The sequence below is a fragment of the Zootoca vivipara genome, chromosome 6 (assembly GCF_963506605.1).
Source record: "Zootoca vivipara chromosome 6, rZooViv1.1, whole genome shotgun sequence".
In the NCBI taxonomy this organism is placed as follows: Eukaryota; Metazoa; Chordata; class Lepidosauria; order Squamata; family Lacertidae; genus Zootoca; species Zootoca vivipara.
In genome coordinates this window covers 52,125,691-52,138,436 of record NC_083281.1, presented here as the reverse complement: position 1 = coordinate 52,138,436, position 12,746 = coordinate 52,125,691, and the positions used below count along the sequence as shown (strand labels likewise).

At 48.2% G+C, this 12,746-nt stretch overlaps 1 protein-coding gene across 1 annotated transcript in view; it reads left to right on the top strand.

Moving 5' to 3' along the window:
* The window catches only part of VAT1L (vesicle amine transport 1 like), a 58,210-nt gene extending 47,414 nt beyond the window's left edge, over positions 1 to 10,796 (top strand). Inside the window, exon 9 of the mRNA XM_035121129.2 lies at positions 8,495 to 10,796. Coding sequence (XP_034977020.1) covers positions 8,495 to 8,596 — 102 coding nt within the window. The 3' untranslated portion in view covers positions 8,597 to 10,796. The remainder of the gene's footprint in view (positions 1 to 8,494) is intronic.
* The last annotated feature ends 1,950 nt before the right edge of the window (positions 10,797 to 12,746 follow it).

The following is a 12,746-nucleotide window of genomic DNA, read 5'->3' as shown; positions in this document are numbered from 1 at the left end:
GGAAGATCTCATGATTCCTATAACCCTGGGACAGAGAATTGCAAAGTTACACTGGATTAACAAGAAAAGAACAGTCATTTGCAAAAAGCCTTCACTTTAATTAATCACATTCATGAAATCTACACATTTTCACATCAACACAGACCTCATGAGACTACTGTATATATGAAGGACATTTATTAGCAAACTTTACATGTCAGGGGCGTACCCAGGATCAAAATTAGGGGGGCAAGGGGCGGGGCCAAGGCACGGGAGGGGAGGGGCCACAGTGGGAATGTGGGTGGGGCTACATGGCCTGCAGCTTTCAGCTCTTCCGAGCAGGCGGCCCCAGGCTCCCGCTCCCCGTGCGAAGCTCCAGAGGCGCGTGGGGAGCGTAAGCCTGGGGCCACCATGCTGTGCCCCTCAGCCTTTTGCTTCTGGGGGGGGGCAACTGCCCCCTGCCTACGCCCATGTTACATGTATTTTCCTAAGGGACTGTATTTTACTTTTCTAATTTCATCAGATGCCCTGCTCATTTTTTCTTGGTTGCTATATAGGACATATTAAATTGTGGTGAAAGAGTGATGGAGGATTCTACGCATAATTCATTCACTGGTTCCATTTTTTTATGGCCTAAGAACTAAATTTCTGAATAGTTTGCTTTCCATAACAAAAGTCTGAACTGTGGCTTTTTAATAGATAATTTGGACACAATGCATAATTCATTTATGGAACTTATTGCTGCAAGATGTAGTGATGGCCACTGACTTTGGTGGCTTTTTTAAAGGATTAGGCAAATTAATGTAGGAGAATAGATCCATAAATAAGCTGTAGGGTGCCTCTAAACTGTCAGTATTTTCTGGGAGCTATGCAAATGTATACCAGAACATCCAATTTGTGCAGCTGAAATGGATTAAAGTGCTCTGTTTCCCTAGCACAACAAATCTACTTTAAAAAGAATCCAACTTTTTGCAGTTTGGAAAGTGACGTAGAGAGTACATTGAAAAGCTTGCAATGGATGAATAACTAACATCCCGCAAAAAAATGAATGCTCAGTAAAGACTGGATATAATTAACCTTCACATCAGTTTTGTGCCAGAAAATCAGGACGAATGCTCATTAAAAGTAGGTCATCTGAAGTTCCCCCCAAGCCATAATGGAAGTTATCTCCACTTTTAGAGACAGTATGCCATTGAGTACCAGTTGCTGAAGGCAAAACAGCATGGGAAGGCTGTTGCTTTCAAGCTCCACTGGTGATTAAGTGATAACACATGTCCTCAAACCCTTGGTGAGTTAGGGACTTCCCTTGCATGCAAAAATAGGCTCTGGTTGATTCAGCAGACGAGAACAATAGTGGGTCCAGTTGTCAAGAAGGCAGTTCTGCACATCAGTTAGTCTAATAAAGTTATTGACATAATAAGGATTTGGAGCTGTATTCAAATGTTAATTTTACTCAGAGCAAAACAACTGAAATTCATGGACATGACTAGGGATGGGACTTGTTGCTTTTCTTAACTCAGTTTGCATTTGCAGTTTTTGTCACAGTTGCTCAGTCCATGATGGCACTGATCTCCTTACTCCTTACTGCAGTACATGGTACCTCAGTTTAAGAACAGCCCTGTTTATGAACTATTCGGTTTACAAACGCCGCAAAACCGGAAGTAGTGTCCTGGTTTGTGAACTTTACCTCAGTCTAAGAATGGAAGCTGAACAGTGGAAGGGCACCGGCGATGGGAGGCCTCATTAGGGAAAGCACACCTCAGTTTAAGAACGGTTTCGGTTTAAGAATGGACTTCTGGAATGGATTAACCGAGGTACCACTGTATGGGCTTGTTGTGCAGTCCTAAATGTCAACAGTGAACTTGGTTCTGATGTCAATCTTTATCATTCTAGCCAAAAGAAATGTGTGAGGGACAGGGGATATCGTGAAGTCCCTCCCCTCCTGAGTTCAAGCCCATCCCCGAGCACAGGGGAAAGCAGAGAGAGTTCCGATTCCAGTGGGGAAGCAGGAAGTCGTTTCCGAGGCTCAGGCAAGGTAGCGGAGCCAGGGTCCCAGGTGGGACAGGAAGGGGCAAATAAGGGGGGGAGACCCATCCCCCCAACTCCGGAATTGCGCAGAAAGCGGAGAGGAAAGAGGATGGGTCTACCCAGGCTTTTGTGTTGGAGAAAGACGCGCCAAAAGCCATTCGGAGGTTCTGAACCCGACTGAACACATAGCTCCGTGTAAATAGCAATGACTTCAGCACTGTAAATACGCAGCACCAATAAAAAAATAAAATGCAGAGCTGTGTAGAGTCGTTACTCTGAAGTAGCCCGCTCCGGCCACTGTGACAGCAACCTCCGAATCTTTTTTTGGGCTACTTTGGAGTTGCCGGGATGAGTGCGTCAGAGGCGAAGAAATGGCGGCAGATCGCGGAGAAAGCCCAACAGGACCTGCAGCAACTGGCGCTGCAGGCACAGGGGGAATTAAAGGCAGCTAAAGAAGAAACCAAGAAGGTCCAGGAGGACCGGCTACAACTTGCGGAACAGGTGAGAGCGCTTCAGGAAAAAGAGCAGCAATTAAGGGCGGTGGCGGTAGAGCTCCAAAACAAGTTGGATGCCGAGAAAAACAAGGCGGGAGGGGCCCCCCAACTCCAAGTGCTGCCAGGAAGGAGAGCGGGGACCCTAGTAAGCAAGTTCAATGGAGACCCGAGGGAATATCATGGCTTTGAGACTGAGATCGTGTATGCTCTTGAGCTGCACCATGATGAGTTCCCTGATGATGAGCACAGGGTAGCGTTTATTGTGGAACACCTTACAGGGGCAGCCAGGGAGTGGCTAAGACCGTTAATTGTGACAAAAAATCCTTGCATGAAGAATGTCAAACTATTTCTAGAGGCTTTAAAAACTATGTATGCGTCCGATAGCCATATGGACCAGACCAAGGAGGAACTGCATAATTTAAGGCAAAGAACAATGACAGTTCGCGAATATTGGGCGAGATTCACCATGCTAGTGCACAGACTGGGGTGGGAACTGCACTCGCCTCCGATGGAAGCGGCGTTCTACCTGGGGTTGAATGAGGATGTGAAAGATGAGCTCTCGAGAGGTCCAAAGCCCAGTAATATGGATCAGCTGAGCAAAGCGGCTCTGGCGGTGGGGGTGAGACAGGAATCCCAGTGGAACGACAAGCAAGCAACGCGCGCAAAGCGGGCTTGGTTCCCACGGTCGCAGGAGAAGCCACTCCCCCAACAGCCATCTCACGCCATGCCAGGGGCCAGCCAGGACCAGGAACCCATGCAAATTGATAGCGCGCGCGCGGGCGGGCTTTTCAAACCCCAGCGGCGACAAGACGCAAGGAGGGAAGGGGCGGGAATTGCTTTCTCTGCAACTCCCCCCAGCATCTCGTCAGAGACTGCCCACATCGCAGAGAGTGGCAAGGAAAGGCGGGAACGGTTGTGCCCTCCCCCACTGACGCAGCACCACAGCAGGGAAACGGGAAAGCCTGGTTGCAGGAGACAAGGGGCAGCAGCCAGGCGCAATCAGCAGACAACAGCCCCAGCCCGCCCACCCGCACAGCATGGAGCAAAGCCAGCCCACCCCTCCCAGAGCAGGAGTGGTTCTAGAAGTGACGCTAACGCTCCCAAATGGCTATCCCCTGACGGTCCTCGCTTTAATTGACAGTGGTGCATCAGCCAACTTCTTCTCGAGAAACTTTGCAGAAGAGCACCAGATCCAGCTTCTGCAGCTGGACTTTCCCCTGCACGTAGCCACCATTGACGGCAGGGAGTTGCTGGGAGGGGCCATCACTCATCAAACCCCCCCCCATGAGAATGACGGTGGGAAGGCACTCAGAGACACTGGCATTCAACGTCACCACCATCTCAGACCCCCCCATCGTCTTGGGCATGAGCTGGCTGGCGCGCCACGACCCCTCCATCAGTTGGCACCAGAGATGCATCACGTTTGGGTCGGACTTTTGTCTGGAACATTGCATGCAGCACCAACCAGGGGAGGGGCCTCCAATAGCCACGGTGGCCACCATGCACGTCAAGGGGGGGTGAGGCGATACCCAAACCATACTGGGACCTGCAGGGGGTCTTCAGCGAAGCGGAGTCCAACCACCTACCCCCACACAGGTCTTTTGACTGCCAGATCAACCTGGTGCCAGGGGCAACGATACCCCCAGCCAAGCTGTATGCCATGTCAGATCAGGAACTGGAGGATCTGCGTGCGTTTATAGACAAGAACCTCAAACGGGGGTTCATCAGAGAAAGCAAGGCAGCAGGGGCAGCCCGGTCTTCTGGGTGGACAAGAAAGACACGCAACAGTGCCGTCTTGTGGTGGATTTTAGACGGCTCAATTCAGTGACAGAGCCAGTGGCTTTCCCCATGCCCAGAGTGGACGATCTCCTGACGGCGGCACGCAGGGGCAAGATTTTCACCAAGCTAGACCTGAGGGGGGCGTACAACTTGATCAGGATCCGGGAAGGCGATGAGTGGAAAACCACGATGTTCACGCCTCTGGGCTCTTTTGAATATCTGGTGATGCCCTTCGGGTTGCAAGGGGGCTCAGCATGCTTCCAGGCCTTCATGCACCACGTCCTGGGGTCCCTCCTCTTCAAGAACTGCTTGGTCTTCCTGGATGCCATCCTTATCTATTCCAATGACCCAGTGCAACATGTGAAGGATGTCAGGGAGGTGTTGCAGCGCCTGAAGGAGAACCACCTGTATGTGAAGCTGGAGAAGTGCAAGTTTCACACCAGGGAAGTAGACTTCCTGGGCTACAAACTGTCAGACAAGGGGCTGGCGATGGACAAGGACAAGGTGCAGGCCATCCTGGACTGGCACAGCCCCAGGACGCGCAAAGATGCCCAACGCCTCCTAGGCTTCGCCAACTTCTACAGGAAATTCATCAAGAACTTCTCGCGTGTTACGGCTCCAATCACGGACTGCCTGAGAGGCAAGCAGAAGTTCAGGTGGACACCAGAGGCGCAAGCAGCGTTCGAAAGCCTCAAGAGGGTGTTCGCTTCAGACCAAAACCTGTTCCACGTGGTGCAGGATGCGCCCCTACGCGTGGAAACAGACGCTTCAGACAGGGCTTTGGGAGCGATCCTGTTGCAACTGGACGCCAACAGAGAGTGGAGACCTTGTGCCTTCTTCTCCAGGAAGCTGACCCAGCCGGAGCGCAACTACACGGTGTTTGATAGGGAACTTCTTGCGATCCACGCTGCTTTCCAGCACTGGCGACACTTCCTGGTGGGCGCCAAGCACCCCATCCAGGTGTGCACGGACCACAAGAACCTGGAGTTCTGGAGAACAGCCAGGGTGCTCAACCAGCAGCAGATACGGTGGGCAGAGTTCTTCTCGAACTTCAACTTCTCCATCCACTACATCCCGGGGGAGCAGAATGTCAGGGCGGATGCCCTCTCCCGCAAGCCAGAGTACATGGAGCAGGAGTTGCCACCAGCACCCAGGCACATTTTCCCCCCATCAGCATGGTCCTGCGGAGCAGCAGTGGTGAGCGAGGCAGAACTCACAGCACTGACAGCAGCTGATGAGTTTGCCACTCGCATCTTCAGAGAACTGAGAGGGGGGAGGGAGCAGGCAAAAGACTTTGCAGAACGCAGGGGGCTGCTTTTCTACAAGGGGGCACTGTACCTGCCCACCACCCAGCTTAGACGTAAGGTCCTCAAGCAGATGCACGACAACCCAACGGCGGGTCATTTTGGAAGGGACAAAACCGCTCACCTAGTCAAGAGACACTTCTGGTGGCCAGGGGTGCGGGAAGATGTTAGAGACTATGTACGGGGCTGTGACACCTGCCAGCGGGCAAAGGTAGTCAGAGCAGCGCCAGCAGGATTGCTGGAGCCCTTAGCCACACCACACAGGCCGTGGGAAGTGGTGTCCATGGACTTCATCACGGACCTGCCTGCGTCCAGGGGCAAGACCGCAGTGTTGGTGGTGGTGGACCTAATGTCCAAGATGTGCCACTTTATACCGTGTGCCAGGGCGGTCTCTGCAGAAGAGACAGCCAAACTGTTTGTTGACCACGTATTCAGACTGCATGGATTACCTTTAAGGGTTATTTCGGATCGTGGCCGGCAATTTGATTCCAGGTTCTGGAGGCGGCTCATGAACCTCCTGCAGGTGGAGGTCAGCTTATCGACGGCTAGACACCCGCAGACCAACGGACAGGCGGAGAGAGTCAACGCCATTCTGCAGCAGTACCTGAGATGCTACGTCAGCCAGAGACAAACGGACTGGGTGGATCGCCTGCCACTTGCGGAATTTGCCTACAATAATGCAGTGCACGTCTCTACAGGGGTGTCGCCCTTTAAGGCCAATTATGGGCGCGACCTCAGATCTTTCCCGGAGAGGGAGGGGGAGGAGGAGGAGGAGGGCCCACTGGCAGAGGATTGGGCAGAGGAACTGGAGACGGTGCACCAGCAGCTCAGAGAACACTTGGAGAGGGCCAAGGAAGCGTACAAGAAGGGGGCAGATCGCCACAGGCGACAAGGGGAGGTCATCAGGGTGGGGGACAAGGTTTGGTTGTCCTCGGAGGGCCTTCCCATTAGAGGGAGGTGCAAAAAGCTGGCGCCCAGACGGCTGGGCCCCTTCACGGTCACGCAACAGGTCAATCCGGTGGCCTTCAGATTGGCACTACCAGAGGATACCGTGTTTCTCATATTATAAGACACGTCTTATATTTATTTTTTCCTCAAAAAAACACACTATGGCTTATTTTCAAGGGATGTCTTATTTTTTTCCTCCTCCTCCTGCCGCGGCCGGCATTGCTGCTGCTCCTATCACTATGTCTTATTTTCGGGGTATGGCTTATATTCTTTGAATGCTTAAAAATCCTGCTATGGCTTATTTTATGGGGATGCCTTAAAATATGAGAAACAGGGTATGAGGGTGCATCCAGTGTTTCATAGATCGCTGCTGTCGCCGTACAGGGAAAGCAGCAGGCTCCGAGACAGCGAACAAACCCCCGAGGGAGGGGGGGAGAGGGAAGGCAGGGAGCAACTCAATGAGGCCACGGCCATCCTTGATTCACGGAGGGGGGGGGCCTGGAGTACCTCATGGCATGGGAGGATGCTCCACCGTCACAGAATACATGGGTCCCAGCCACTCAGATACAGGAGGAATTCTTGGTGGAAGAATTTCACGCCCTCTTTCCCCACAGACCCAAGCCCTGGCACATGGAAAGGGAGGGGGAGGGGGAGGGGGAGGAAGTACTGGAGAGCAGTTCACCATGGGGATGGGAAGCGGAGTTTGAGGAACCAGAGGCAGAAGTATGGGCGTCGCCGAGATCCACCCAGTCAGAGGAAGAAGCAGACTGGCAGCACATTTTTACCCCCACCAGCTCTGACGCCACGGACTTTTTGGGATTCCAGTCCTCCCAGGCGGAAGGGGGGGCTCGCAGGACTGGGGGGAGGTGTTCACGCCAACGGGCTCGGAAAGTACTGAGTTCTTAGGCTTCCAGTCGTCACCGACACCTGGGGGGGACCTGGGGAGGGGAGAAGGGGAGCTTGGGAGGGGGGTGGATGTGAGGGACAGGGGATATCGTGAAGTCCCTCCCCTCCTGAGTTCAAGCCCATCCCCGAGCACAGGGGAAAGCAGAGAGAGTTCCGATTCCAGTGGGGAAGCAGGAAGTCGTGTCCGAGGCTCAGGCAAGGTAGCGGAGCCAGGGTCCCAGGTGGGACAGGAAGGGGCAAATAAGGGGGGGAGACCCATCCCCCCAACTCCGGAATTGCGCAGAAAGCGGAGAGGAAAGAGGATGGGTCTACCCAGGCTTTTGTGTTGGAGAAAGACGCGCCAAAAGCCATTCGGAGGTTCTGAACCCGACTGAACACATAGCTCCGTGTAAATAGCAATGACTTCAGCACTGTAAATACGCAGCACCAATAAAAAAATAAAATGCAGAGCTGTGTAGAGTCGTTACTCTGAAGTAGCCCGCTCCGGCCACTGTGACAAAATGTGAGCTGCAAATGCAAATCACCTGCCCCCAGGGCACACAAGAATGACTTCTGTCTTTTGGGCCACCTCCCAGTGTGATCCTTTCTTTACCTCACAGTGGGATCGTGTATTTGAATACAATACAATTGAACTCGGTGAAACTTACTTCTGAGTAAACATGCATAAGATACAGTTTTGACTCTGATCCCTTGAGGCAAAAGCTTGGTGTAAAAGGTTCATTCTGGATAATCAGATCTCTGTGAATATGCATTCTTTTTTCTTTAATGGCTTTGAAACCATTTTTTGTGAACTTCATCCCTAGGCATAACTAACTTTGGCCCACCATTTGTAATAGCTCTACTCTGAGTAGAACTAACATTGTATGTGTGCAAACTTTAATTTTAAAAAATGTTGCCTTACGCGCAACTCTGCTAGCATTTTTTCTTTATTCATTGCATAGAATCATAGGATCATAGAGTTGGAAGGGACCAGCCCCCTGCCAAGCAGGAATCTCAACTAAAGCATCCATGACAGGTGGCCATCCAACCTCTTGGTTTCCTTTGTTTTGTTTATAGATGGCCAATGACAGTACAGAAACCAGTGAAGCTGGCGAAGAGGAAGAAGACCATGAGGGGGACACTGAGAATAAAGAACGTATGCCATTCATCCAGCAATAGCTATGAGTGGAGGGAATGAAAGCGGGAAGAATTGATAGAGCAAAAGAAGGGAAGATGACTGGGAGGTCCATTTTGTGCACCAGTGAACAAATGCTCTAGTACAGTGTGTGTTGTTCTTTTTTTTGTCTGCAGTCAGCTGAGCTATAAGCTGTTGATCATTGATGTTTTGAAACTCAAGTGCCATTCCCACCCAGTCCAGTATTATAACATTCCATCACATGGCACCCAGTTTGCCTATTGAGTTCCTGTCTGAAGCCTTTTAGCATCCACAGTAAACTGAAATGTGAATCTCTTCTCTTGTGGTTTCAAAAAGGCAAGTTTTCAAGCCAGTTTTAGAAGGGTGATTTGCGGTTGGCTTCTTTTTAAACCTCACCTATTCCATTGGCCGGTGAAATGATTATAAAAACATTTATAATCATTTATTTCAGTGGGTGAGCTCTCACACACACCTGCCTAAGGATAATTCTGTGGTGGACAAAACGGGTATGTGTACTCCTTTCAGCACTGCATTTTAGGCATTATGGGAAAGGGCCTGAGTAGGCTTGATTCCTGTCATTCTTTTTTTTAAAAGAGAGAGAGGGAGCTTTATAAATTAGGCCTCCATGCAAATAGGTGCACATATTAGACTCATACAACAGCTTATGTTGTTCGAGGTGGGGGAAAGCGCCCACACTCTGCACTCAAAATTTCAACCTTTAACCAAATGATGGAGATCCAGGGCATCTCCATCTATACAAAGAGGCACGACTCCCTTCAACACATAATGTCAATTAGAATTTTCACCAAGGGTTTATGGATGCTCCTACCTATGCAAGGAGCTGTTAGAGGGGAGTGAGAACTTTTCTTTTTGAAGCACAAATGCAGGCTGCTGACAGGACAGGACAGTTCACTATCCATTCCATCCCTTAACGATACTTCTGAACCAACAAGTCCTTCTTAAACTCTCAAGACAATAAAATACCTCATTTGTTCTATATTGTTTGGTGTACAAAGAAATAGACTAGGTGACAGAAAAGCACTGATTGGTATAACTACATGTACATTAGTGGACAGAACCCATTAATTAATTGGAAAAAAAGTATTCAGTCCTGGTGCCAACAAATATGTTTACTGTTGGCCCATCTAAGTTCACTGCCTTATAAAGAAAAACATACATGACAGCTCCCCCCCCAAAAAAAAAAGTTATACAAAGTTCCTTTGCAGAACTACAGAATTCCCTGATCATTCAAAAGTGCACTCTTAATATTTTTAAAGGCTGGTCAATGATAGCCATCTCTGTTCATCACATTGGGATAAACGTTTATTAATCCTTCATCCAAGCACCAAAACAGAGCTAACCTGTTTTAAGTAATTCTTCTCTCAGTTTGAAGCACTTCACCACACATTGATCTAACTGAGAACTGTGTCAGGTCCCGAGAGAGAGGTCTTTTAGACCCCAGTGCCTGCCCTTCCGCATTGACACAGCTCACTCACACCCATGTAATTCTAGTATTGTATATCACACTAATTAAAGAAAAAAAATCTCACCTAAATGTGTAGTTGAACTGTTAAACTTAACATCATTTTCCCAAGACAGCAAAGAAAAATCAGTCGCTAACCTTTTTCCTCACAGTGACAACGATGGATTTGGATTAACACAGTATGTCATTTTAATGATTCTCATTCTGGTATTTTTCTAATTTTCTCGCATTGCGTTCTGTGTATAACTGTCTCCTTAGTTCACATGAAAATTGGATTTGGGTGGTAAATCATTATATATTGAGCCTACTAGCATTTAGCCTGACTCTAAATCAACAAAGCTACAGATATGAACAAAATTGTATAAGGATGAGAAATGCTTAAAAAGGCCCCGGTGGGGGGGGGGGGAGGTTGGAAGTATAATTGTCTAAGTGTTAGAAGAAATAATCAGATTTGTATGAACAATTTAGCATAATTCCAGCATATCTCTTTATCCCATTCCTCATATAAAGTAAAAGTGCCATATTGGGCTGAAAATGAAGCCATTTGGAATGCCATAGCCATTGGGACTGCAGCTGAGGTATTTAAAAGAAGCAGCCATTCATTTTTAATTAAAACGTAAGGTAGAGCTAGAAGGGGCAGGTGTAAGATAGAACAACATTTAACTTACAGAGCAATCCTATGCACATTTACTCAGATGTAGGTCCCACTGTATTCCATGGAGGAGTATTTCAATCAAATAATTCCTCACACATGACAATTCACCCTATAAACCATAGTTATGAATGCCCAGGTGTTTCATATACATTTGGATCTTTCTTTGGGTTAACCAGGAAAACGATAAGAGTGGGCAGATACATCTCTCTGAATACTTGATTTAGGAGAGGGCAGGCCTGCTTAAGGGTACTTGTCTCTTGAAATGAGTTGAGCCAGATGTGGTTCATTTATTTTACAGAAGAACCAAAGAGAGAACAACGAAAGCCAGGAGCATGGGGGGGGGGGGGAACCATACATTTTTTTTAAAAAAATATATGCTGAACTAAATGCAAGTTGACATTTCAAGTCGATTTCCCATGGTGAACTGATCTTCTGAATGCTGCAAAATGGGTCTAGGTTGTAGCTTGACCCATCCTGACACAATCACCGTTTGATTGATGACTCAGCAGGCAGAGTTATAATGTATACCAACATTGGAGCATTCACAAGATGAGCTCCAGTATTCACTCCGTTACTGTCGTACCTTGGTTTTCAAACAGCTTAGTTCCCAAATGTTTTGGCTCCCAAACGCTGCAAACCCGGAAGTGACTGTTCCAGTTTGCGAACTGTTTTTAGAAGCCGAACGTCCGACGGGGCTTCCGATTGGCTGCAGGAGCTTTGGCTTTTGAACATTTTGGAAGTCCAACAGATTTCCGGAATAGATTCCGTTAGACTTCCAAGGTACGACTGTATTGTTGATTTAATCAGAACTGACTGTGTTCTCACAAGAAAGTCCCATGTCCAGTGGGATTACTCCCAAGTAAATTTGCATAGCATAGTAACTTTAATACTGCAGATGCAAATCTAGGTAAACTTACTGCCTCCTACTTTTTGCTGCACGAATTTTCACTTCATTTTCAACTAGGTGTGGCAAATATATCTCAAAAGAACTTATATGTAAGTTATAATCAAGCATTCCTCCTGAGCATGCACAAAGTATAAAGGGGGCTGCTCGTGCACATGCACACTGGTCCTACTCTGTCCACTCCTACCCTTTGTGTGTGTGTGTGACATAAAGGTCTGAAGTTTTTTTAAAAGTGCATTTAGAAACCCTGGGCCCTGCTTTCCACATCATTTTTGGCCTTACATGTTTAAGGCTGAACAGCTGAAGAGGACTATACATGTCAGATAGCTGGACCATGCAAAGCGCAACATTTGTTCTTGGTGTGATTCTCCTCAGAGTATTTCCATCAGACAAGATTGAAGATTAAACATTTTTCCTGAGTGTAATTTGAAGACACTACAAAACTAAGAGCCGAATCAGCACCAGATCAGGTTTGTTGCTTTGCTTTAGAGATGCATTGATAGGGTCCAACTTGTAGGGGTCAATATGCAGTACAGTATTCCTAAGCATCTACTTTTGTTGCTGAGGGTTGTGGATTCAAGGAACCATGCCAAATTCAAAATAGACCAGTTGCATCATAGGCATTTACAAATGCTGGCTGCTTCCAGGAGCAAATTGTGCAGCACGATACACATACACATACACAGATGTGTTCCATTAATGAGTCACACAGATAGTTCAATCTCATTCTCAGTTCCATAGTGTTATGCCTTTTTGTATCATCAGGAAGCAAGATGTGGGTGTAACTCTTTTGTTTGCTTTGAGATCTGATTGTGGGAATCACTCCAGGAGGCCTCCCATCCCTGGCAAATAGTGTTTTGGAACATTGCACTGAACTTGCTGTCAAGTTTAATCAGAGCTGTCCAATTTGTGCAAATTTACTATAACTAGGTTGAAACTGAAATCCCACCTTTACTGGCCTCCACTTAATTTGCATCATTTTCACCAGAGTCAGGATTTGACCTGATACTTAAGATTTAAGTACACTAACAGGTGCAAACCACAGGAGACATTCATTCATGTTCTCTCTCTGTCTCTCCTCCCCCACCCCCTCATTCCTGGCTTGAAATTCTCAGAAAACTGCATTCTACT